We start from the raw sequence: 27292 nt of genomic DNA on the forward strand, positions 1-27292 counted from the left end.
CTAGCACCACCTGCACTCCTGGGACACACTCTGGTTTTAGTTTCCACGAAAACAGGCCATACATTAGTAGCACGATTATTTTATTATATGCTTTATAAAAAAACAAACACCCAAAGACATACAACACACCCCCCTCACCCCCCAGCGGCCATTAGGGAGGGGGCTCATACTTTTCCTAATGTAGATCTGGCCATCTTATAAAGCAGACCACATTATTTGTTTCCATATATACCTGTAGATATTTCTCTCCCCTCAAATATTTATATCTCGACTAAAAAAAGGAGGTGCAAAGAGTATATAAAGATAAATGAGATTTTCTTGCTGTTGTTATAGTACAAACACCAGATGACTACCAGTGGAGTAACAGGGCAAAACAAAAACACAAACCCCACCTTCAGTGAGGAATGGAAGGTCTGTTACCGACCTCAAGTAGCTGAATCACCTGCTGTAACTGGCACCTCCCTGACAATCATGGGTTTGTAGGGACATGGGCCAGGTGATGGCTTCTACTTGTTTCCAGAAGGCTAATGTGTCCTACACCCTTTCTTAGTAACTAAAGACGAACTACGGGAGAACCCAGTATTTGGATTCTGCCCAGAGGTATTAAATGCACAAGGAAAAATTAGTTATGTCCAAGTAGCAAGCAATAATATTTTTAAACCAACATGGTTAAATGTTAAGATTTGTAGAAATCAAAATATTTATTCACATAATTTTAAACTAGAGTTGAAGCTAATATATCTTCCGTGGTAATGATTTAAGTGCAAGTGATGCTTGGCTTTCTTTCACATTCATTTCTTTTCTTCTGAGTGAAAGCATATCAGTTATTCTTGAACAAGTCAATACAGCTCTGCAAAAGGGAGACATTGTTCTGTGGGGAAAAAAGTCAAGGCAGACCAGTGAATTATTAAAACTTGCCATATACCTGGAATGACTCAAGTACACCAACACGGCTTTTCACGGGAGGTTTAAAGTCAGCCAGAGCAAGCTGGCCCTTCTCTTCATCAAATCCCAGGTGAACTGCAACGTACCACGCATCCCCATTTCATGTTTCAGCTCGTCTCCCTCAGTGGGTAAGGCTACCAGCCAAAGAGCTGACGTTCACTCCAGCACCTCTGCCCTCACCTGCTTGCTCCTAAATGTGATCCTGCTTACTGTAACTTCTTAGACACTATCAGTGCGTTGTTCCATGAAGGCGAGGGCCTTGGAAAGATTGAATAAAAGTTGCTAGAAATTTTTAGCTCACACCTGTAATCCCAGCACTTTGGGAGGCCAAGGCAGGTGGATCACCTGAGGTCAGGAGTTCAAGTCCAGCCTGGCCAAAATGGTGAAACCCCATCTCTATTAAAAAAAAAAAGTTGCTAAAAATTAGTCATGGGTGACATTATAAACAAGACTACAAATAAACAATGAGTGGCTCCCATCAACTAAGTACTACAGACGATTAATACCACAAGGCCACCCCAACTGCCTGATGACAATGGGTTAGTAAACTGGGAAATAACTTGGAAAAAACCATAAAAGATGTTGGCTTCATTTGTAGAAAACACTTACCCTGGCATGTTTTATTTCCAGTTCAGACATTTCAATTAGATTCTTTCTAAATGCTGCCACTCTCTTCCGTTTGAAATTTATCAGTTCTACAGGAAGAAAAAATGTTTATGAAACCAAGAAAAACTAAACAATTTTCATGTTCACTTTAACTACCAAATGGCATTCTTACAAATGGTCTCCAATGCTTTCATGCACCAGCATTATTTCCTCACATTTGTATTATCTCTGTGACTGGGACACATCAGACATCTATTAACTGTGGTGATACAGCTATCACTGTCTTTAAGTGGAAAACATCACTGAATCACCAAGCATCGTGAGTGGGAGAGCAGCAGCTTATGACTTGGAGAACACGTGATGAGCAGCCTCACTCTCACCCTCTAGGTACCAGTGACTGGGAACAGGGCTGGAGTATGGGTGGTGGTGAGCCACATACTTCACCAATGGCTTGTGAAAATGCTTCTCAAAAGAAGACATACCAGGTTCATGCCAACAACGTTCAGCATCACTAACCATTAGGGAAATGCAAATTAAAACCACAATGAGATTACCTCACACCTGCTAGAATGGATTTTCTCAAATAGATGAAAGATCAGTGTTAGCAACAATGCAGAGGAAAGTGAACTCTTCTACACCGTTGCTGGGAATGTAAATTAGCATAGCCACCATGGAAAATGGTATAGAGGTTCCTCAAAAAACTAAAAATAGAATTACCATATGATCCAGCAAACCCACTTCTGGGAATATAACAAAAGGAACTGAAATCAGTATCTCAATGGGATATCCGTACTTCCATGTTCACTGCAGCATTATTTACAATAGCCAAAATACAAAATCAATTGAGAAGTATCCATCAGTGGATGAAGACAACGTAGTATAGACACATTATACTATCCGGCCTTTAAAAATAACAAAATTCTCTCATATGGGACAATGTGGATGGATCTTAGAGGACATTATGCCAAATAAAATAAACCAGGCACAGAAAGACAAACATTATATGATCTCACTTATAGGTAAAATCTTAAGTTGAACTCCTAGAAGTAGAGAACAGAATGATGGTTATCAGAGGATGAGGGTGGGGTGCTGGGGAAGGTGGGAAAGAGAATGGGTAGAAGGCTGCAGCTAAACTCAAGGAATAAATTTTGAGATCTACTGCACAACAGGGTGACTACAGTCAATAATATATATTGAAACAGCAAATTTCAAATGTATTACCACTGAGAAAAATGAAAGATGTTAATTAGCTTGATCTAATAATTTCACATTATGTACCTGCAAAGCATCACACTGTATTCCACAAATGCAATACAATGACTTGCCGATTAAAAATAAAACTTAAAACATTTTAAAATCCAAAACAGTGAAAAACTGCTACACGTATTCAAGACAGGTTTACTTGATGATCTTTAGGGCATGCTTCCTTTTCATCTACTCCTTTTTCTTTTTTTTTCTTGAGACGGAATCTTGCTCTGTTGCCCAGGCTGGAGTGCAGTGGCGGGATCTCGGCTCACTGCAAGCTCTGACTCCTGGGTTCACGCCATTCTCCTGCCTCAGCCTCCCGAGTAGCTGGGACTACAGGCACCCGCCACCATACCCGGCTAATTTTTTGTATTTTTAGTAGAGACGGGGTTTCCCCGTGTTAGCCAGGATGGTCTCGATCTCCTGACCTCGTGATCCGCCCGCCTCAGCCTCCCAAAGTGCTGGGATTACAGGCGTGAGCCACTGCACCCAGCCCTTTTTCATTTCATCTACTCCTATTGCCATCAGAATTCGGCATTAATGACCCATTGGAAATTGGAACAAACCAAGAATATGCATGTCCGCCCTAATTCCTTCATTGAATTTGTGACATCAAGTTCTGTCTTGCAGTTTTACTTGAGTAAAACTTTGACCATCACCCAACCTTCTGCTGGTGCTCAAGTGGTCAGAGCAGACTCACCCTCCTTCCTGTCTCTACAGTGCTGTGCAAAAGAACTACAATACAAGCAGCCACATCCAAGTTAAAAAGTCACAAATTTCATAGTGATATGTCAAGTCTATAGTGCTTGCACTACAAGGTGATGTTTATCAGTCCCTTGGATATCCTGGGTGAAGATAAGCTCCCTGCCTTCCTCTGGACCTACACGCAGTACCAGGGCTCCATACACTTAACTATTCACCTCCTGTGAAACCAGCCCTTACCCACTGACTCAACTCTAGTCGTCAGCTCAGCTGCAAGTCTCAGAAAGCACTTATACCAAAGGCAAACAGGTTAAGACCCACCAATCTCAGCATTCCACAGAATACTGTATTTTTAGATAGTGTACCTATCTTGCATTTTGAATATAGGATATAATCAATGTGGGCGAAAACTTTAGGCAGTAAAGGTAGACCTGAATTGGCATCATTTTTTAAAGTTTTATGTTTTTTCTTCAATCTCCTCTAAAATTTCCAGAGCCATGAAACTGGCCCATAAGATTTCAACTCAGTAGTTTTGAAGTGTGTACGTTTCCTTGAAAATTTTAGTTTAAAAAAAAAAAAAAGCTGTAATTGTTTCAGAAACAGGGTAGCATGAAGGTTACTTTGGAAGAACCCAAGACAGCCTCAGAGCCTGTCTACATGACATTTGCCAGGAAGCTCTGTGCCTTTGTGCCTTACAGTTAAGGCATTGTATTATAATCCTGAATAGACAGACAAATGATTAGAAATCTATAAAGTCTAGGTTTCCCCCAGGTAGCTTCAAACATGTTGATGAACACATCATTTCCCTATGTCTAGATTACCCTACCACTGGGAAACAAGAAAGTTAGGAAAAAACTAAGTAAGATACGAATTTTTCATGGAAACATGCGTTAGGGGGTTGGGATTGAGTCCAACAGTGCCCCACTACAACTACTCACATTCTGGGCAATCCATTCCAACATTTGCTCTGACATGTTCCATGGCCCCTGAGAACCCCAGAGAAGATCCACAGAATCCTCTTAGGTAAGGACTATATATTATACTCATGTTCAATAGAAATGGTGAAAGTCCTCTGCTCTAAGAGGTGAAATGGATAAGGCAAGAAAGAACCCTATGGATGTGGACATGGACCGGACTTGTGATCCCTGAAACCTGCATGTGTGTGCAACGGCATGCATGTGCACACACACATACATTTCCTAGCTCAGTCCACTGAAGGGCACAGAAGTAGAGATATCCCGAAACGATGAGCATACTCAGATGCTGGTAACTGTTCCCAAAGAAAAAGAACCCTGGCTCCTTGAAGAAATGGACAGTTTCAAGGCTGGAGTAGAGAGTAAGATTAGCATGGCCTATCACTCTAAAAAAGACGGGTTAGGGTGTTACAACCACATGCCAGCTTAAAAGTGCTCCTATTGGCAAAGTCTGGACAGGCATCAAAAATAACTTGGTAATACAATAATGAATTCTAAACCATTTTAAAAACTGGGAGTCCATGACTCTAATGAAGATAAAGGAAATTTCTGAGAAAAGGGAAGGCTTTTTTGTAGTAGGATGACAAGTGCCAACTTGGGTAGGAAAGCTAGAGCTAGAGATGAGGGAAATCGTCTTTCTGCAATCATCAGAGTAACAGCTGGTTTAGGCAAGAATCATTAATACATGCTAAACCTAGGGAGGAAGTTTGATGAAGACCAAGGTATTTGCATGGTCTTAAATTGCCTCACCACAGATTGATGGGGGTTAAAATAGTAACTACACAGTGGAGAAATTGGATTTGGATACTATCTAATTGAGTAATCAAAATTACCACCACGAATGAAGGAGAGATACACTGTCCAATCAGAAGTGACACCCCAATAAGGGCATATTACTTCTATTCTGCCGGGAGCCCATAACCAGATCTAAACATGAGGAAACCTACCAAAAGTCAGAAATACAGGATTTGTAAAGAGATTCTCTAAAAAGACTGATACTGTTAAAAACTAAGAACTATTCCAGAGTAAAGGAGACTAATAGCTAAGACAACCAGATGCAATCCTAGACTGGATCTTGTAGAGGACATCAAGACAAACATGACAATACAGAGAGCAGACTGTAGTCCCAAAGTTAAGTTTATCAGAGCAAACAACCATACTGTAACCATACAAGAGAATGTCTTCAGTCTTAGGAAATAAACCACAACGTTTTTAGGGCTAAAAGGAGCATGACATATGCAACTTAATCTCCAATGGTACAGAAAAACCAGGTGTGTAACGTTTGTAAGCACGCAAAGCCATGAGGGTGACTGTGCATGTGCAAGTGATAAGGCAGAGGGGTGAAGTGCTGACACTGGGTGAAGGATACATGGGGAACTTTTCTAAGTTTGAAATTATTTTCAAATTACAGTACAGAAAGAAGAATGTCCTGCTCAACCTTCTTTTGCAGATTCGGAAAGTTGTTCAAATTTCTGGCAGCACTCCTGCTGGTGTGCCTCAGCCAACTTGACGTCTTTGCTCTTTAACCGGGCCTTATCCAGAGCTTTGTTTGAGTTCTCATAGTCAATGAGGGCTTTGGTGCGTCTGTATAAGAGATCCTGGGAAAAAAATTAACAGGTATACATACTAAGCATCTAGACCAGTCTAAAAAATAGCCCAAGTGCCAATGTACCACCTGAGATGTTAGTGGCAATAATCTACCTCTACACCTTCCCTCTCCCAGAGTATTTTTAAATCTCCAGCTTCAGCAGGGATGAGCAATGCTGATAGCTTTGCTGAGAGCTTTTTTTAGAATTCCTTATATGAATCAAGTGATTACTCAAGAGTGAAAACAGAAGGACTTTTTTTTCCAGTAATTCAGTAAATAAAGTTAACTTTAAAAATTAAATATTGTGTATCAGAGATAACTTGAAATATACAGTCACTGCTGGGTAAGTCAAGTTGAGCGCTGCTCAAATACAACTGGGCAATGAAGTAGTAAGAAACATAACCCTACCCTGCAAATCCTGCTTCTGGTAATCTACCTTGGAGATCCACTTAGTCAGATATAAAGATTCTTTGCAATCTTACAACAGAGTAGAAGTTACTTTAGTATCTGAAATGAGCAATTATGATGTATAGATTACACATTTAAAACTAGGTGAAATAATAACTGATGGGTGAAACTACTAGGCCTATTTTTGTATATACTCAAATAATCGTAAGTGAGCTCTTAATTCCATGAAAGTAGAAAATAGGGTATTAAAAAAGTATGTTTTTAAAAACTCCCAAGATTCAGAAAACATGCCAAAGGGCAAATTAACTAAAATAAAATTGCATGATGGGGGGAAAATTTTTTTTTACTCTTTTACTTTCTGATGACATTTCAGCCTTAGAGGGCATACAATCCTATCTAATTTTATTTTGCCTGATTTAATACATTTCACATAAAATTAAAACATATTTGTTCAGGGCAATGCAGACAAAGCATGTTTCATTCCCAAAGGTTATTCTGCTTACCATTTTGTCCACATATACATATAATGCTTTACGGCTCAAAGGCTGCAGGGATACTTGCAATTCAATAAAAACTCCCAAATCTTCTTTGCCCCAGAAACAGCCCTTTCTGCATGTTATGTCCCACATCAATGACCTGTAATCCCCCAAACTATTACCTGTCTACTTCACACAACCCATACAGTGCTGTCAGATACACAAGCTTTATGGATACAATGCCAGAAAGGCATGTCATTTATAAAAACAAGTCTGATAAATTCTTATTCTGCTCCTTTATATAAAGAAACTTTTTAAACAGACTTCTGGTCCTGCACTGCTCTGAGAAGCTGAGCAACTCTCTTCCTACCTTAGCAGCTTCAATGTTGAGCATGTAGTATCGGAGGAGCTCTGTTAGCTTCAAATCTTCATCTGATGAAACTCGACCCTCTACTTTCTATATAGAAAAGGAAAGGTCACCATCAAGGCAGAAAGCTATAGATTATAAAATATATATTATGAAGACCAACACAGAAATCCTTACCCTTAGTTTTTCAAATAGCTCAGCAACCTTCAATAGGTACCTGGAAATGTACATATAATTTTGGTTTAAGGTCTTAAATCATCTATAAAACATGATCTTACCAGTGTGCAAGACAGGAATGGGTCAACTCAGGAGTCCTAGCCTTTGGTACTTTAGCATTAATTTAAAAGTAGTGCTCTCACTTCAACTGACCCCAAATAGTAGAGAAAATGGTCACAAAATTACACACATGTACAGCACCACACTCAGCCTCTTGGTGACCCTTCGGTCATCCGGCCATGCACCCAAATATTCTTATTAAATGCCAATGCTGTGTTAACCAAGGTCGGGTTCTAATGAGCTCTGCTATGGGCATCACAAAGCAGTAAATATGCTATTTAATTCGTCATGGTTCTGCCATTAGCCTTTCAATTTCGAGTCAGAAGTAGTATCACCTGTTTTGCCAAGCCTGGATGTTAAGTAAAATATTGTCTTATACCAGAAATGCCCAGGATGGAGAAACTGAAACACATACATAAGTGCAGAGTGAAAATGGAAGGGTTTTTAATTAATGAATGAAGGTAATTTCAGAAAATTGTACATCAAAACAGCTGTGTGTCAGACTGGGGTCATTATTCTCATGACCACTATAACCAAATCTCTTCAAGGTCCAGGGCAGGGGCACATGTTCTCAGGATCTCCTGGGGCTGCATCACGGGCCAAAAAAAAAGAAGGTCTAGGGCATTACCAGGCAAAATTGCAAGCACCAATTGCCAGGGGAAGATGCAAGATAAACTCTTACAAACTCCAAAACTAAAGAAAACAGGCTTTTAAGTGTGACAGAAACTATTGCTTTGACAACATTTACTGTATTTGTTTACATATAGAAGAGCCCAAGTCCCCTACGATTGTCTTACAAGTGTCTTATGTCCAGAGAACATGTAAGATGAGTGCTAGAGACTTGTCTTACTGAGCTTGTAACTCCAGAGCAGGACCATGTAGTCACTACTCATTTATGCTTTTAATTACACCACTCAGCACTCTTCAATTGGGTTAGGGGAAATGCTTTTCCAAAAACACTTACTTTTTGATGACTGTGGGCTCTTCTAAAGCCAGGCTATGTAAGCAGGCTGCGGTGTGGATATAGTCATCGGCAACATCTGCAGAAACAAGGACAAGTCTTTTTATCCAAACACAGCCAGGCTCATCAGCAAAGCTCTGACTAGCGGTAAATGATACTTACTTTTATGAGATCTGGTCATTTTGTCAGCTTTCACACAAGAATCTTTGATCCTATTGTAATAGTTAATAAGGAAGTTCTTCTCTTGCTCAAAGAAGTCATCTACCTCCTAGAAGGAAGAAAAAAAGAACCAGACATTTCATGAATGTGAAAATATACTATCCCTGCAGCCTTTTATATTTATCAATATAAAAATATATTGCTTAGAACATGGCATATAAACGTGAGTAAAGTTTAACCTCTACAGATCAGGGAATTACAAATTTACGATACTATTTCTTAACCAAGGCTGGGAAAAATCAAGGGCTGGCAGAAAATGTCTACAGAAGAATCACTTAACCACCAGTAAAACTGGCACCCTAAGACCCAGCAATTTTACACTAGTACAATGGTTCTACCAGGTGGAACATGGCCACTTAGCCTTGGATACCTATCTGTGTGTGAATGAGGTTTTTTTTTCTCTTGATTGGTTTCAGACTGGGAGGAAATCCTGGTATCTGGTAAGCATTGGCCAAGGATGCCAATGCCAAATATCCCATAATGCATGGATACAGGACAGTCCCATACACCTTAAACCGGACCAAGTCCGAGTTTCCTAATTTCTGATGATGCCCTCTCTACTTAGCACCTGTATTCTGGGCTCCCTGGAGTGGCAAAGCCAGATACCAGACAGTAATTGTAAGGGTAACTCAGTTACAAAGAAATGAGAAGGCCCGAGAAGTAGGAAAGTAAATCATACCTCTAACGGTAACGGAAACGTTATTTTGTATTCTTATCTTTGTGCTAACGCCTTGAAATCCAGTATGTAAATAAAATCTAAAGTTTGGTTCCTTAGTTGTGCCAGCTAGGTTGCATGTCAAGTGCTTCTCTATCACCTGTAGTTGGTGACCAAACTGGACAGTGTAGTTCTGAGAGTGGGATAAAATACTGATCTTGTACTTTATTTTAGAAATTAACTGAGTAATCTCCCTCCTTACAGAAAAGGAGAAAATGAAGCCAAGTGTGGAAAGGTTCAAGTTGCTTCTCCGGGGACAGAACAAGGTGCTTTGGGAAATAAGTGAAAATTGAATAAGTAGATGAAAATTACCAAAATCTGAAGAAAACTTACATGTCTTAAAAGTTAACCATTTGTTTCACAAGTATCTCTTTCAAAGAAACAAAAGGTCACCTATTCCCGATGAAGTAAAAAATTTTCTCCAACAGTCAAAGGTCACTTACCTTAACTCCAGTAAAAAGGACTTCATCAGCACTTTTCACCACACTTTTGAAGAAGCCACCAAACATCTCTTTAGTATTTTTCCGCCTAACACTTAGCTAAAAGAAGAAAATTCCAAAGAGTTTATATGGTATGGATTTTTCTAGATTCTCTTAAAGAAGTTCTGAGTAACATTTTAAGTAATCCTCTTTATCAGTACAGGCAAATGCATAAAGTATCTTTAATTCTGCCTTAACCTCCAAGCTTAAAACACCTAATGGCTAAACCCAAACATAGGTAGGTCATCTCATTCTAAAAGGCTTGAGAGATTTTGAAAGACTGACTAGAAGCTAAGTCTTAGTGGCTCTGAAATCCTTGGGAAAATTACTGTTCTCTTCTATCCATATTAAGTAGCAAAAACCAAAACATGTTAAAAAGAAAAATAGCATAAAAGTCATAATTCGCGGCCGGGCGCAGTGGCTCACGCCTGTAATCCCAGCACTTTGGGAGGCCAAGGCAGGCGGATCACGAGGTCAGGAGATCGAGACCATCTTGGCTAACGCGGTGAAACCCCATCTCTACTAAAAATACAAAAAAAAAGCCGGGTGTGGTGGTGGGCACCTGTAATCCTAGCTACTCGGGAAGCTGAGGCAGGAGAATGGCGTGAACCCAGAAGGTGGAGCTTGCAGTAAGCCGAGATCGCGCCACTGCACTCCAGCCTGGGTGACAGAGCGAGATTCTGCCTCAAAAAAGAAAAGAAAAAAGTCATAATTCAACAAAAAGCGTAGGTGGGAAGAAAATAAATTACACAAATTTTAATTTCCTTAAAATGAACTTAGTTAAGTTTGGAATTGTTAAGAAATTAACTAAGGGATGTTTGGGACTGTTAATTTCTTAAAAAGAAACCTAGGTTTTGGAAGGGGAAAGAAGTCAAAATTTTCTTTAAGCAGAGTTTTACAAAAAATGACTTACAATGAAGGAAAAGCAGCATCTAAAAAGGTTTCCATTGTGTAAGAAATTCAAAACTTTAAAGCAGTAGAAACTATCAAGTACATTTTGAAAGTATAAACATTTGAAGTGGATTATCAAAATGGAATAAAAATGCCTTACATCCTGATCATATTCCAGGAAAACATGAAAGTTGCGATCTTTACTGAGAACAGGGTGAGAAGAAAGCCGCTGAAGAAAGACTTCATGGGAGGACACAGTCTTCTTAAACACAGCGAGATACTCACTGAAAAGAGATGCGCACATGGCATTCAGTTGACACAGCTCAACTACCTGACCAATACCACTCCTGATTAATTCTATGGCCCTGCTCATGCCACCACATAAAACACTGCAACTGGACCAAACAGTATTTCAGTATAAACTGGTGTCTAGTTAGATAATAAGGCAGTTGCCATTTTTGAATCTGTGGAATAAGACTATGGAGGAAAGCAATGTTGTAATTGGATTTGATGGGTCAAGTCCATGAGCTCCTAAATCTACATGCAATTAACTGTTACTTAGTAGCCACAGAACATTTGTTTCTTTAAAGCAATGAGAACCCTTTAACTGCAGCCTGAGTATACAGCATGAGTCTAATGAAGCTAAAAGTTAACAAAAATTACAAAGCAGCTTTATCTCAACCTAGACATTAAAAGTCACCTTAAAATTCCTAACGGTAGAAACTTGGATCTGTTGTGTTCAGTGCCTCATTCCCCAGAGCTGGTCCCGAGAGCCACTCAAGTGTGTGCTAAATGCTTTCAGGGCCTGGAGGTTTGAGTGCTGCCCTAGATGACACAGGGGTTTGGAGAGGGGGAGCTGATGGTTGAAGAGGGGAGGAATGAGTACTTTTCAGCTAAGATGAGGAAATGCAAGGATGGATTCATAAGAAACTTTCCAAAAATCTATTTTTGTTTGAAAAAATTAAATGACAACCAGATTAAAATACACTTGCTGCCTGTAGACCTGGACTTCCTCTTTCAAATTATCTATGTGATGGTTACTGAGAATGCTACTCTATAACAGCACTATTTGGCCTGGCCCAGGGGCGGCTCACTATAATCTCAGCACTATGGGAGGCAAAGGCAAGCTGATCACTTGAACTCAGGAGTTCGAGACCAGCCTGGGCAACATGACGAAACCCCCAACTCTCTAGTTTCTTCTCAACGTCTAGTAACCAAGCTTCCGAAAGAAAAGCTTTGTACATTATGAGCAATTTATAAAGGCACAAAAGTTTATTTCCTCACTGTGCCAGACCAGCATCCTTAATAAGTATGCCCTACATATGGGAAAAGACAACTACTCTATCGGGTATTAGTGTCAATGGCCTCCAATGAATCAATGTGTGAAGTACAAAGACCATGTCCCACACTATGCAAGATGTATTACTAGTTTTAGAAAACGACGCTAGGGACCTAATTAAACAGCTGCACTTAAAACAAAATTAAGTCAGGTTCTTCTACTTATTTTTGTACACAGCACCACTTTTCTACTTCTCAAAAGACAGAGCCCACCAGGAAAATCCACTTACGCTTCCAGTTCTTGTTTCATCTTGGCAAATTCTTCTTTGGTCATAGACCCTTCACCTTCTCCCAGTTTCTGCATCTTCTCTCGAGGACCATCAAAGTCGGGCTTCGTAGGAGCAGGTGGAATCTGCAGCAGAGGCAGGAACTCATGAGCCTCTTGTCCCAGCAGCGATGTTTTCTAGTTGGTGCCTCTACTCTTGCTGGTCCACAGGAGACAACCACTCCACTCCTGTGGGGCTATTTAAAAGTCAACTCCTGTTTTTTCTTAACCTTCCTTAACTCTTCTGGACATTTAAAATGAGGTGTCTTCCTGAGAGTTGCATATTCACTTTGATGGCAATCATTTGTTCAGTTTATCCATTATAGACATTGTTCAGAGCACAACAGTGTCTATACTGCTTCAGTGTTCGCCTAAAACTAGTACAACGAATGCTAAGCACCAACGGTGAGCCATCAAGATTATAAAGTGTTCAGTATTCCAAAGGAATTTTTTCCTAATCCCAAAGGATAATCAAGGACTCTAATTTTGAATGAAAGACATATCTAAATATAAGCTTCGGTACTAATTTTGTTTAATGATTAAGAAATCATCATTTGGAGAGCTTCTTCAGTCTGCCTGGCAGGACAAAACGCGTGGAAATCTCCTTTAAAATCAGTTAAGTCTGTTCCTGCCGCCAAGAAATAACAATCAAGGGCTGAAAACTGCCTCCTTGAGCACTTTTTTTGTTTTTGGGAGAAAGAGTCTCGCTCTGTCACCCAGGCTGGAGTGACGTGGCATGGCCTCGGCTTACTGCAACCTCTGCCTCTCAAGTTCAAGCGAGTCTCATGCCTCAGCCTCCCCAGTGGCTGGGACTACAGGTACGCACCACCACGCCCAGCAAATTTTTTGTATTTTTAGTAGAGACAGGGTCTCATCATGTTGCCCAGGCACGTCTTAAAATTCTGAGCTCAGGTGATTCACCCACCTTGGCCTCCCAAAGTGCTAGGATTACAGGCATGGCCTCCTTCAGCAGCTTTTGAGAAATCTTATCACAAACTATTACCAATAGCAATGTTTCCTAGAAATCAATTCTACTGACATAGGAAAAAACATACCAGAGAAAAACCAAACCTAAAGGTAGGTAAGACTTAAGTCATTACACTGTTCACACCCCTTTACAATGTAAATAATGTAAGCCTGTATGCCCCACCTCAAAGCTGTAACACTATTCCTTCACATACTTTCCACTTGACAGTCAGCAAATACTCCAGTAGGTAGATGAAATCTAACTTTTCACAATCCATTAAAAAAAGTGGATATGTCTCTTTTAAACTAATGCATAGCAAGGCAGAAAGAACTAGCTTATTTGATTTTCTAAAAGACTCACAATAAGCCCAGCATAGTCTGTTGTTTCAATAAGAGTGTCATGTAGCCACACAAAGTCTTCATGTTGCCTTGTAACAGAAAACTCTGGGCTCTGAAACGTGGGCAGTGTGGTCTGTAAAGAAAGAAAGAAGTTAACTGGTAACCACGACTTTTAGATAAGTGATCTGGGTTTCCTAGCCTACATAGTGGGAAAATTCTGCATAATACATCATAATATGATCCAGTAAAGAACAAAGCAATTATACATGATCTCCTGTCATGAAAGTCATAGCTAAGATTCAACCTGAACTCTAAGGATTTCTCCCCAAACTCCGCCTTTCTGAAGCTTGTAATGAATACCCCATCAGAATCTACTGGTAGAAGTTCAGTTCTAAGAAGTAAGCCACAACCCTAATTCTATTTTTTTGTTTCTGTGTACTTTTTTTTGTTTATATACATTTTTGGGACAGGGTCTGGCTGTCACCCAGGCTGGAGTGCAGTGGAATGATCTTGGCTTCTTGGCTCACTGCAACCTCACCTCTGCCTTCCAGGCTCTTAAGCCATCCTCCCACCTCAGCCTCCTGAGTAGCTGGAACTACAGGTGTGCGCTACCACATCTGGCTAATTTTTATATTTTTGGAAGAGACAAGTTTTTGCCATGTTGCCCAGGCTCAAGCGATCTGCTCATCTTGTCCTCCCGAAGTGCTAGGATTACAGGTGTGAGCCACCCAACCCAGCCCCAAATTCTATTTTTGTAAGTCTGAATTTACCCCCCACCCCCAACTTATGACAAAAAAGAAAAATAAATTTAAAAAAAACCTCTTAGCTGTAACTTACTATGGTTCTAAAAATTGTCCCTGGCTTCCTTCCTTTTCACTCCAGTGAATGCTGATTTTACCTCCTTTGATCTGGTAAGCTCAGGCAGAGAATTATGTCACCAGTCTTTTTACACTACCTCCGGAATAACTGAAGTGTGCTATTCAAGCCGCCCAGGCGTTAAGAAAAAACCACAAGGTCTTTCCCAATTTAGTAAATGCTGAAAAAAAGCAAGCTACAGAGACAAACTTCCCTTGGATGCAAATTAAAAACAAAGCTGGGGCCCGGTGTGGTGGCTCTGGCTCACGCCTTGAATCCCAGCACTTTGGGAAGCTGAGGCACGTGCATCACCTGAGGTCAGGAGTTTGAGCCGGGTGTGGTGGCTCAGGCCTGTAATCCCAGCTACTCTGGCGGCTGAGGCATGAGAATTGCTTGAACCCGGGAGGCAGGGGCTGCAGTGAGCCAAGATGGTGCCACTTCATTCCAGCCTGGGCAACACAATGAGACTGTCTCCAAAAAAAAACAAAAAAACAAAAAAACAATGCCCACAGCCCAGGGCTCTGCCACAGCAGAATGCTGCTGCTGCCACAATGGCACTCACCTGATGCTTACTGTGAGATAGATTAGGGAGGTTCTCACTTAATAGTGCTACCCTACGAATAGCAACTGTTTCAAGCTCAGGGAATCTCTTCTCACATCCACTGTGAATAACAAGGCTGCAACCTAGCACTGTATGTATTACCACTGCATGTTACTTACCTTTGTGTGCACTGTAAATTTGACTTTGTCTCTCTCACTGAGCGCATCAGGTATGTCAATCTGAAGCGAGGGATCAACATTCAGGTCCACAGATACAGATCTCAGCTGAAATACATTTTTTGCGTATTAGTTTCAAACTCATTTGGCCCTAAAAAATTATTCCAAAAATGAGTAGTTACTAAAAAGCAGTTTATACATACATCATTTAGAAATGTCAGTTGAGCCGGGCGCGGCGGCTCACCCCTGTAATCCCAGCACTTTGGGAGGCCAAGGCGGGTGGTTCACAGGGTCAGGAGATGGAGACCATCCTGGCTAACATGGTGAAACCCCGTCTCTACTACAAATACAAAAAATTAGCTGAGCGTGGTGGCGGGCACCTGTAGTCCCAGCTACTTGGGAGGCTGAGGCAGGAGAATGGCCTGAACACGGGAGGCGGAGCTTGCAGTGAGCTGAGATCACACCACTGCACTCTAGCCTGGGCGACAGAGCGAAACTCTGTCTCAAAAAAAAAAAAAAAAAAAAAAAGAATTAAAAATTAAAAAAAAGAAAAAGAAATGTCAGTTGAGACATTTCTAAGTTTATCTGAAACTGAGGGGAAACCCACTCTTCACATGCATTGGTATATCCGAAGTATTCCTGTAATGTAAACAACAGCTACAATAATGTCATGTACAATACATTTGGCCAAATACCTGACTGTACACTAAGGCCTGAACTAAATAGAAGAAAATCTTGAATTCTTACATAAATGCCAAAGTACAATGAACATTCAAGAGGCATTAACCAGGCCACACAAATATCTGCAAGGAAAACCTGGGGAGATGGCACAGAGAACAGTCATGTGGAATAGGATCCTGGATGGAGAGTTCAGAGTAAACCTGGGACTGTTTCAAATAGCCAAGGAATCTAGACAGGAGGGGTGAATTAGAAAAACCAACCAAGGCCTTACTTAATTAGCACAATCCCACTGTGGTTACACATGAGCAACAAGTGTGAGCATCACTCTGAATACTCAACTGATTTTCTGAGCTGGAAATTGAGAGGAAAAAAACTACCTAACTCCATTTCTGCCCGTCAAAAAAAAAAAAAAAAAAAAAAAGAGAGGAGAGAACAGTGGCAGCACTAACAGGAACTGGGCTATTAGGGAAAAGTGACTTAAATAAAGGTACATTAAAGCAGACAAGGTGGTGGTCAATCTGAAAACCTGACACACAAGGCACGAGGAACTCATAGAGTAAGCATCTCATTGCCCCATTCCTTTTACTGTAAGGAGTGCTAAAGTAAAGTTGTCATAACACCGGATTACCCAAAGCACGGAATGCCAAGTGAAGATTACAATTAAGAAGATGAGGTATTTCACTCCAAATTTCCCTTTGGGTCCCTTTCTTCAAAATAAAAAGTTCAAGACTAAAAACTTATGTACTTAACCTCTAAAACTTGAAAATCTGGTCAATCAGCTATAAAAAGACTAAATATATTCACTAAAAGCATATGGATTACCTAAGTTTCAAGTACTCCCTTTTTCCTTAAGCACTGTATATTTATAATTCTGAAAGCCAGAGGGAGCCTATTACAATGGCTTTCCTCCAAAAAATTAAGCTCAAGTAGTCACCAGAAGTTGATTTTAACATCAACTATTAGTAAGATCAAAACAGATACTTTTGAGTCCTCACATCTCAACCTAAGTATTTTTCTTCCACATGAATTCTTGGTAACTCCTATGAAATATCTGCTTGTCTGGCTTAATTTTCACATGTCCATTTGTGAGATCTCTGCAAACAAAGATAAAGCTTCAAGGTCTGTGACTTCATTTGATCATGACTGACTCCAGCTTTGGCGTATTTTCTGATAAGAGCTTCCTTCCTTCTGCTAAGTTAACACTGGCAAATACAGCCTTTAAAAATACCTCAAATCATTAACTGAGATGTGATTGCAGAGGCTATACCAACGACTCTACTGATCTTAGGCTTATCTGTCAAGGTCAGGCAGGCCCAAGAACAGGAATAAACAGAGCCAGGCGTAAGAAGTAGCCATGGTCTCTGGAGGAGACATAGGACAGCTCACAGGACAGGTCTAAGGTGCCTTTCCCAGAGCTCAAAAACTGCCACATTTCCTAAGATTCCATTTCCTAAAGTCACAAACCCTGACTTCTAGCACTGCTCAAATGAATATGCTGACAGTTCCATTTTCGCTCACAAGCCCAGCAAACTCAGTGAGCCTGTGAACTCCACATGGGATACCCTTGGAATTCGAATAGGAGGACCCAAGGGGGATGTAATCAAGTAAATGGAGCTCATTTGTGCACCACAGTTAAAGCTACAATGGATGCTACCAGCTGCTTTAGCTGCTTTTCGTTCCTCTGAATAATTATCTTCTCTTTTCGTCCCTTTCCCCATGTAGAGGTAATACCCCCGACTATACCTGTCTTCCTTTCTGGTTAGTATAGAAACATATTTTTTGTTTCAGAATGTGATGAAGACAAAAAGAAGAAAACCACTAGGTTATGAGTGACTGCAACCACAGCATATCAAACATCCGAGGTTCACTAGCAGCCATTTTTGCCCAGACATTTCACCCTAGGAAGGGATTCAAGCAAAACTCCAATCACTTGACATGACAGTCCTAACCACCAAATAAGCAAATAATGCAATGTTGTATGTGGGCCTTAAAGAACTGTCTAAAAGAGAGTATTGGCAAAATCCCTCAGCATCCAGGCCATCATTAACTCAATGTCCCCCAGGCGCAAGTTAAATGAACTTTCTCATATTATAGCATATAACCCTCCAGATGAGACAAACATGGGTAGAAACTTGTGAAATGACTAGAGCTTCTAAGTCAGCATTTGTACTCTCACTCGGGAAGCATCAAGTGTGACCAAAAGTTCAGCATTCCTTCTGCTTAGTCAACAAACCCACTCCACAGTGCTACAGAACTTGCTAAATAATTGCCAGGCTCCACTCTTCCCCTCTCACTTGCCTCTGCCTCCATCCCCCCTAAGCTTGAAGGGCTCAGAGTACTCCTTAGCCCTGCTGGCCAACACTTGAGTCTCTGACTTAGGCCACAGATGTTACAATGCTTACAGTGGCCGTTTACAACAGTTGACAAAGCAGGCTTTAGAACCAAGTCCAGCCTTGGGCATGCCGGACCTTTACCATGCAAAGTTTTACCTCTTTTCCAGATCCCTTAGGTCACTTGTAAGAATCAAATTGAAAATATACCTACTCTCAAATAATTTAAGTTTTAAAACTGACTTCTGGCTGGGTGTGGTGGCTCACGCCTGCAATCCCAGCAATTTGGGAGGCCAAGGTAGGCAGATCACTTGAGGTCAGGTGATCGAGACCAGCCTGACCAACATGGTGAAACCCCGTCTCTACTAAAAATACAAAAAGTGGCCAGGCACGGTGGCTCACGCCTGTAATCCCAGCACTTTGGGAGGTGGAGGCAGCTAGATCACAAGGTCAGGAGGTCGAGAACATCTTGGCCAACACGGTGAAACCCCGTCTCTACCAAAAATACAAAAATTAGCTGGGCATGGTGGCGCACATCTGTAATCCCAGCTACTCAGGAGGCTGAGGTAGGAGAATCGCTTGAACCCAGGAGGCAGAGGTTGCAGTTAGCTGACATCACGCCACTGCACTCCAGCCTGGGCGATGAGAGCGAAACTCCGTCTTAAAAAAACAAACAAACAAACAAACAAAAAAACACACACAAATTAGCCTGGCATGGTGGCGTGTGCCTGTAATCCCAGCTACTCAGGAGGCTGAGGCAGAAGAACTGCTTGAACCCGGGAGGCGGAGGTTGCAGTGAGCCAAGATCGCACCACTGCACTTCAGCCTGGGCAACAGAGCGAGTCTCCAGAAAAAAAAAAAAAAAACTACACATAAAAAACAAACCCAACAACCCAGCCTGAGCAAAGCGGTGAGACCTCATCTCTATTTCAGAATTTAAAAAAAATTTTTAAAAACCTGACTTTTGTAGATTTCCCTTGAAACTACTGGATCACGTATTCAAAGTTTTAGGTAAAGTTTCAGTTCATGATGTACTTCCCCACCAGGTCAATCCTTACAATACGGATTATAATCAGCCTTCACGGTAAACAAGCACAGCTTCATTTGGAAAGCACATTTTCAACTGTTTTAAAAAATCGCAGTGCTTTTGGTAAGAGAGCCAAGGCACTTCTCTAAAAGGAGAAAAGTAGTTACGGAATCCCTGTGCATTTCCTCACCTATTCATCAGCTTCCCAGCTGGGGCACATCAGACACTGGCTGCAGGACAACCCTGCAGCTGTTGAGCTCCTGCCCACCAGTCTTCATAAACTCACTTTTGGTCCAAATTTCACTTATGACTCTACCAGCAAAGCTGCCTCTTCAAAAGGTTTAATGGCTTACAGAGGGCAAAGGGCACCTGGATGACTGAACAACACAAAAGGCAAGATTCTAAAACTCAGAACCCACGAGGAGAACAGAAAAAATACAGTTTTTTCTAAGTGGTTATGGTGACTGCAGACTCAGTGCCAAAATGAAAAAGACACAGTCCAAAGAAGTGAAACTCCACAATCTCCGATCTGTTAGATTGGGGCTAGTTGAACAGTCATTTAAATCTAATAGTCATTTGTATACAATGTAAGACATGGATACAATATGCAGTGCTAGCCTGTATTTTCCTATTTGAATATCCCACATAAATTACTACAGATAGGATAAAAAAGACACATATCTATTTAAATGACTTCCTAGTTTCCATTCCAAAAGCAGAAGATATGTACTTAAGCAGCACATGCTACAGTGTCTTCTCTTTCAAACTATCTGTTCCTAGCCTCTAGGGATTTTGTTTTGTTATGCTTCATTCCACTGCCTAAGAAACTAAGATTTTGCCAGCAAGAGGGCCAATATGACAAATCATCGATGATTCTTAGCATGGAGCCAAGAAGCCTGCCTCCTTGATCAGATTTTCAGCTGGAAAGGTATCCACACCTTGCCTAGTCCAATATTTGTTAAGTGAGAATATAAAATTCAAAGATGTTCTGTCACACTCTAGATTTGTATTAATGTCCACAAACATTAAAGATTCACATGATACATATTTAGGAAACATATGCTACTTTGTTACTGTTTGAACTCTCAGGAAACAATGTTCCCATTGGTGCTCCGAATTGTTACTATTCTCTGCCATCCTGAAGATAACTAATACCTACCTATCTGTGTTCAATCTCAGGTTTAGATTATGGCACTGGTGTGTCACAAACAACTGGTTCAACTAACTATAAGCAATATATTAACTCTGCTTTTTTTTTTTTTTGAGACGGAGTCTCACTCTGTTGCCCAGGCTGGAGTGCAGTGGCACAGTCTCAGCTCACCGCAACCTCCACCCCGGGGGTTCAATTCTCCCAGATACTCCTGCCTCAGCCTCCTGAGTAGCTGGGATTACAGGCGCCCACCACCCCACCCAGCTAATTTTTGTATTTTTAGTAGAGACAGGGTTTCACCATGTTGGTCAGGCTGGTCTCTAACTCCTGACCTTGTGATCTGCCCGCCTCAGCCTCCCAAAGTCCTGGGATTACAGGCGTGAGCCACCGCGCCCAGCCCAACTCTGCTTTTACAGGTATTGGCTCTCATTCCCTAGCCATTGGTTCTCCCCTTCCTGTAATTCAGGCCTGCAATATAATTTCTTAGTCCCCCAAGGAAAACAGAACTAAAGACTTCTAACAGAAGATCTCAGTCTACTAACATAGCTAATAGCTATTAAAGCTACTCAGGCATCGGCTTAATAAAAAACTAAAGGGCTGCAGCAAGTGATCAGATTTTCACCACTCATCTTTGTGAGATGGGTCTCAGAGGGCCCCATCCCTGCTGACACCAACCATTCTTACCGGTAGCCTGCCAACACACAAGCAGTTCACAGTAGAACACTGCAGACTGCAGGGCATTTTCAGGCTACATAGCCTCAAGTTCCTAGAACAGGAACTGAGGCTTGGAAGAAGGTCAGTGCAGCGCACTCAGCGAATGGATAAACTGAATCATCATTTCACAAGGCTGCAAGCCCATGTACTAATGGAATCAACATGGAACCAGAGTTAAATTACTGCCTTAAATATCTAATGCATGTCAAGAAATCCATCTAATTACTAAGTACCGAAATTATAATACTTTCAAATGAATTCACAAAGCAAAACGGTTGAACTACATGATCTGTAAGGATCTCCTGGCAGATAAATCCTACTGGGAATCAATACACCACTGCTACCAAGAAAGCAGGTCCAACAAATGAATAAAAGAAACCCAGCCAGGCAGAGAGGTTCTTGTCTGTAATCCCAGCACTTTGGGAGGCTGAGGCAGGAGGATCGCCCGCGGCCAGGAGTTTGAGACAAGCCTGGGCAACACAGCAAAGCCTTAAAAAAAATCACCTAGGCTCGGTGGCCTATGCCTTTACTCCTAACACTCTGGGAGGCTGAGGTGGGAAGATCACTTGAGCTCAGGATTTTGAGTCTGCAGTGAACTACGATCAGACCACTGAACTCGAGCCTGGGAGCAGGCTGAGACCCTGAGATCCTGTCTCAAAAAGTAAAAAACAGAAATGCCAGTTTCCTTTATTCAGAGCTAAAAGCCTTCACCTACTACCCAATCCCATCAAGGCTCCCTCCCAAAAGTTCACTGGCATACCATATCAAGTCAGCAAGCCCCCTTTTTTGTAGCAGGGTCTCACTCTGTTGCCAAGGCTGGAACAAGCCCTCTTCAACAAAGCTAAGATGGTCCATATTACTCATGTGGATGAGGGTGTTGAAGGACATTTACTGCCTTCCTTCATGGTCTCACTTCATGATCAAACCAAGATGCACAGGAAATAGGTTTGACAATTTACCTTTACCAAGAAAGACGATTCAGCAACAGTGGTAGAGCTGCCTGTTTGAACTTAACCTTGGTCATCTCAGTTTGAAACACAAATGGCAGCATGGAGAGCAGGCTGCCCGCTTTTTGGTTGGACATTTCTTTCACTCTGAGTTTGAGGTACAGCAAATTTCCCAAATCACTCAGATGTAAATATTCCAATACTCAGACCAGGGGCCCATTCAGGAGGCTGAGTGCAGGAAGATGGCCTGAGCTCAGGAGTTCGATACCAGCTTGGGCAACACAGCAAGACTGTCTTGAGAAAAAGAATTCTAAACAAAATAAAAACAAGAATTCAAAACAAAATTCATGAAAGATATAGGAAGGGTGAGGGAAGAAGTCCAACATTTTATCACCCACCAGCTACCAAGTATCTAACAGCACAATGTCCTAGCTCTGCGGTGCTCTTGAAAGAAAAAGTGAAAACCCTGCCAAGGGAGCCATCTGGATTTGTATTCCTCACCATTTACCATGACTAGAATGCTTAGGAGTGTGCCCTTCAGAAACTGAGCTTTTCAGGCAGAAAATTATAGTTTTCTCTCCAGACCATATAGGAATGCCTAAAAAGGTTATGCCAAAATGTAAAAAGAAGAGTCAAGCCAAGGACCCCCATTTTTAAACTGAAGTGTTGGCTGCCCCTCAAACTGCAACTTACTCCTCCTGGGGTACTATGGTTTGCCTTTAGGCAGCATGTGAAGGTGTGAAGATCTCTTTTAGGAGATCTTGTCAGAGTACCTCAATGGCCAATCAGAAAACAGGTATTAAGGGTGAAGAAGCCACTTTTTGGAAAGTTAGATCATGCAGAGAAACTTAATTTACACTTTAATAGCCGTTTCTCACTATTGGGATCATTAAAAGTTAGACTGTTTCCTTAAATACTATTTAACTTCACTACACACTGTTGTGCCCACGGGCTATTTAAGACATGCAGGGTACTAACCTATAGATCTGTTCTCACCTAATTTGCTCGAGCATCAAGACCCTGATAATAAAGACAGAAAAATGTTGAAACAGCAGGATTTTAAACCAAGTTCCCCTCTGCAGCACAAGAAACTCAGGTAAGTTTCCAGTGTCCAAAGCCTGCACTCACAAACACAAACACGAAGCCCTCCCTTTGCAACCCTCAAGTACCCAGAACCTGCTGAAGAAAACCATCTTTCACCACCTTTTGTTAAGGTTCCTCAGTATTAGTGGAAAAGCTTTATTCTCACAAAGACATCCAACAATGCTAATTTTTACATGGCATGTTATTTCCTTAGGCAAGATTAATAGAAAACCTGAAAAATTCGCAACAAGCACACAAAGACTAGCTTCTGTAACACAACCTGACCCCACCCATATCACACCATTTTAGAAGGAAGTCCGTTTAAACCAGTGATTCTCAAACAGGCAATTTTGACTTCTTCTTATCACCATGGGAGGGGAGGAGGCCGCGTCCTAGCAGAGGCCAAAAACAGTTGCTTCACATCCTACAACCCAGAGGGCACTCCTCAACAAAAGTGATCAGGCTAAAATGTCAACAGTGCTCCCCAGGTTGAGGAACTGAATTTTAAACTAAACCTCTAGTTTAGATGACCACTAGGTCTCACCGAATGAGGAGTTTACAGCTCAGAAACAAATCTAGAAAACTTAACAGCCCTGGCCAGGCACAATGGCTCATGCCTGTAATCCCAGCATGTTGAGCTGGATGGTGAAACCCCATCTCTACCAAAAAATAGAAAAATTAGGTGGGCATGCTGGTGCGTGCCTGTAGCCCCAGCTACTCAGGAGGCTGAGGTGGGGGTGATCACCTGAGCTCCCCAGGTCGAGGCTGCAGTGAGTTGTGATCGTGACACTGCACTCCCGCCTGGGTGACAGAGCCAGACCCTGTCTCAAAAAAAAAAAAAAGAAAAGAAAAGCCTCTTGGCCATTTCTACCTATGGCCAAAATAATGTGAACAGATAATGACCTTTTAGAGTATTCACAAATGGGGATCTTAAGACACCAAGTACAAGTTACTGAACTAGAACTAAGGCGTAGGAAGCTTGATACGTCATACTTCCTCAACTTAGAAAATAGTTGCAAGGGTAGCATAAAGCTTCAGTCCACAAAGTTTGTAAGTTTGGACTTGCTATGGTATTGGTCAAAGTTCAGGATTGTTCCTATACTAACAAACTGCACTCCATTCTAGCTAATGGAGAACAAAAATACCCCTAGAGGTAGCTTCCATACCAGTTAAACACGAAACCAGAGCAGCAGTACTTAGTCTACAAACACTCCTGAGTAGGTAAGAGGACAGATATCATTCACCAAAGTCCCTGTAACCAAGCAGTAAGTTAAGGCCAAGTTGTTACTGTCAAGGAAGGAGAACCCCCTAGTTAAAAATAGCACTAGGCTGCGAAGGTCGAGTTCAAATACCAGCCTGGCCAACATGGTGAAACCCGGTCTCCACAAAAATACAAAAATTAGCCGGGCATGGCGGTGAACGACTGTAATCCCAGCTACTTGAGAGGCTGAGGCAGGAGAATCGCTTGAACCCAGAAAGCGGAAGTTGCAGTGAGCTGAGATCGAGCCATTGCGCTCCAGCTTGGACGACAGAGCGAGACTCCGTCTCAAAAAAAAAAAAAAAAATCAAAAACCAGTAAATAGAGGACCAGTTAGGAACCAAATTAACCATGCATCTCTTCCCCTGAATTATTTTCTGAGGAAGAAGGCAAACCCCAGCACCCTCGGCTAAAGAATGTAACAAAATGCCAGTGTCTGGCTACCAGACACGACTGACACAGTATTCCCTTTCAGTTTTGCTGAATTGGCCAAAATGAGTATTGGGCTAGAATTCAAAATCCTGAAGAATCAAGTATGTCCCCCTACCTTAGTGAGTCTTAATTAACTCCATCCTCAGGGGGAATTCCAAACCAAAGTAAATTATCAGGAGGACATTTAAACATTTTAAGTAACACACATTTCAGGTAACACACAAAACATTTCAGTTGACTACCGAAATTGTATTATGGCAAGAAGTTGCCCAAGACTTAGTTTCCCATTATTTCATACTTGCCCCAAACTCCCTTTCAGTTAACCATAACACCATCTAGGCCAGACCACAGCAGGTTATCAGCATCAGCAGAGATCAGAAAACAAAAATAAAGCCACGCGTCAGGGTAATTATTTATTTTTATTGTCTCTTTATTCCTGTAATGTAAAAAGGAAAACAATGTCATGTAACTCTCTTCACTACAGATACGGACAGTTTCTGTAGCCTCTAAAACAGGCAGGAAATGGCTTTCATAACCATTCTCCAATTTTGCTGGAGGATCAGGGTGGTGGAAGTCATTTTAAAAACCAGCTGCAATATACTGTACTATCAGAGAGTGGGGTGAAGCAATTGAGTCCTTTTACCTAGCTGACTGAATCAAGACAGCTAAAACAATGTACCAAAAAGAAAGAAAAAATGCTACCAAAATCCCAATGCATTATCTACCCTTTATGGAGAAAAGTACCTTTATAATGTTTTACAAAGAATCGTGGTCTCAAGTTTCCACTGATTTAGTAATAAAGAACTTTCAAAAAAAAAACACTCGAAACAACACCCTCCTGTATACAAAGCTCTATTTCAATAATTAATGCAATGATACCCTTGTTGGAACAATCCAGCCGCTTTGAAACTCTGGTATTCACTTACTAGATGAACAAGTTTCTCTATGGAGGTGCCTTTAACTTCTCAAGAAATGTGTAAGTTAAGACGGCTCCAAATTACATTTTAAGAGAGCCTTGTATTTTAGAGGTTCTTTTTCATCTGTCAGAAAAACTTATGTTGACGATTCTGCATGAAAGGTTGCTCACAAACCATGCATCGCAAAGCTACCGAGGCAAATTTAAAGAACCAATGAAAAAGAGTGGAGGCTCGTCTGAATCTTTAATTGGCTATGGGAATTTCAATTTATTGCATTAATAATCTTTTAGACCTCAAGATACACGTGACCTAGGGACAGTTTACATCAATGGGCAAGACTTAAAAATAGACATCAAGTTCAGCAAGTATTTGAGCACCTACTAAAAATTACACAACTCCCACAACAACGCATTTTGCGTTTCTAAAGTTGTAAGCAGCATGTTCGGACGCTTGATGCAATTTCCCAAGTTGTTTGCCCCCCCCCCCCCAAAAAAACACGACTTCTCTGAAAAAGGGGGGGAGGAAAAGGAGGGCATTTTGGGGGCAACAAACCAAACTGGTCTGTCGCATGTTAAGTCAATTTCACGTTCACCTACTGGTCACCACGAAGCCGAGGAAAGTTTTAAAAAGAATATTCCGGGGTCTCCAGAGATCATCTCTCCAAGTCCGCTCGGCACCGGCGCCTGAGCTGGGGCTAAGGTCCCGCGTCTCTGGTTCTGTCCTAATAGAATCCGGGACATCCACAGGGATTCCCCGGGGCAGCCTTCAGGGAAGACCAGGGAGAGGGGCCGCCCGGGTCTCACGGGTGCTTCCCGCGCTGGGGATGGCGGCGAGCAGCCACGGCCTATGGACGCGCAAGGGAAAGAATGCAGCGACCCCGGAGCTCGCAGGGCCGCCCGCCCAGGAGTCTGGGGCTGGGAGGACCTCACCTTGCTGCGGTCCTCCTCCTGCTGCTGCAGCAACTCGGGAACCGCGGCCATGGCGACGCGGGACTCGAGCAGGGGCCGCCTGGCTGTGCGAGGAAAGAAGAGGCTGGGCCGCCGCCGCCGCCGCCTGGGCGCCTCTCGGGGGCGGCCACGGCCCCGCCTCCGCCGGCCTCCCTGCCCGACGGCGGCAGGAGGCCTCCGGACTCCGCCACCATCCCAGCTGCCCCGGGAGCAGGCGAGCAGGGCGCCACGTGCTCCCCCAGAGCAGCCTCCCAGTCCCCGCTGCCGTCCATCTTGGAGCCGGGCAAAGACGCCACGCGGGGCCTACCCTTGCTCCGCTCCACGAGGAGGCCGCCGACCGCAGGGCCGCGACACGGACGCGAAGCTACGGACACTCTCCCAGCAAGACGCGTCTAGAGAAAGACCGCGTTTCGGTGCGGGGGGAATTTATTACTCAGCCCGAGTCCAAGATGGCAGCGAGCGCTGACGTCACCA

At 42.2% G+C, this 27292-nt stretch overlaps 1 protein-coding gene and 1 non-coding gene across 24 annotated transcripts; both read right to left on the reverse strand.

Annotated features, from left to right (window-relative positions):
- Positions 1-63: 63 nt before the first annotated feature.
- Positions 64-27269, reverse strand: SNX5 (sorting nexin 5). 23 transcript variants are annotated; one of them, XM_063803137.1, is made up of 15 exons: positions 27126-27267; positions 26801-26883; positions 15536-15672; positions 15336-15440; positions 13783-13893; positions 12421-12542; positions 11013-11136; positions 9926-10021; positions 8711-8816; positions 8552-8627; positions 7489-7528; positions 7315-7401; positions 5911-6070; positions 1555-1640; positions 64-871 (listed from the first exon to the last, which is right to left on the reverse strand). In XM_063803137.1, the coding sequence occupies exons 6-15, from the start codon at positions 12492-12494 to the stop codon at positions 821-823; spliced, it is 900 nt and encodes a 299-aa protein (XP_063659207.1). In that variant the 5' UTR covers positions 12495-12542; positions 13783-13893; positions 15336-15440; positions 15536-15672; positions 26801-26883; positions 27126-27267; the 3' UTR covers positions 64-820. The 23 variants fall into 23 exon arrangements, with proteins under 23 accessions (XP_063659207.1, XP_063659215.1, XP_063659217.1 ...); XM_063803145.1 differs by having other exon boundaries at positions 12421-12644; XM_063803147.1 differs by having other exon boundaries at positions 12421-12652; positions 27126-27192.
- On the reverse strand, positions 21127-21363 carry LOC112206581 (small nucleolar RNA SNORD17). Its single transcript, XR_002940998.1, has one exon. It is a non-coding gene; the product is annotated as a small nucleolar RNA SNORD17 (small nucleolar RNA).
- Positions 27270-27292: the final 23 nt, after the last annotated feature.

The sequence above is a fragment of the Pan troglodytes genome, chromosome 21 (assembly GCF_028858775.2).
Source record: "Pan troglodytes isolate AG18354 chromosome 21, NHGRI_mPanTro3-v2.0_pri, whole genome shotgun sequence".
In the NCBI taxonomy this organism is placed as follows: domain Eukaryota; kingdom Metazoa; phylum Chordata; class Mammalia; order Primates; family Hominidae; genus Pan; species Pan troglodytes.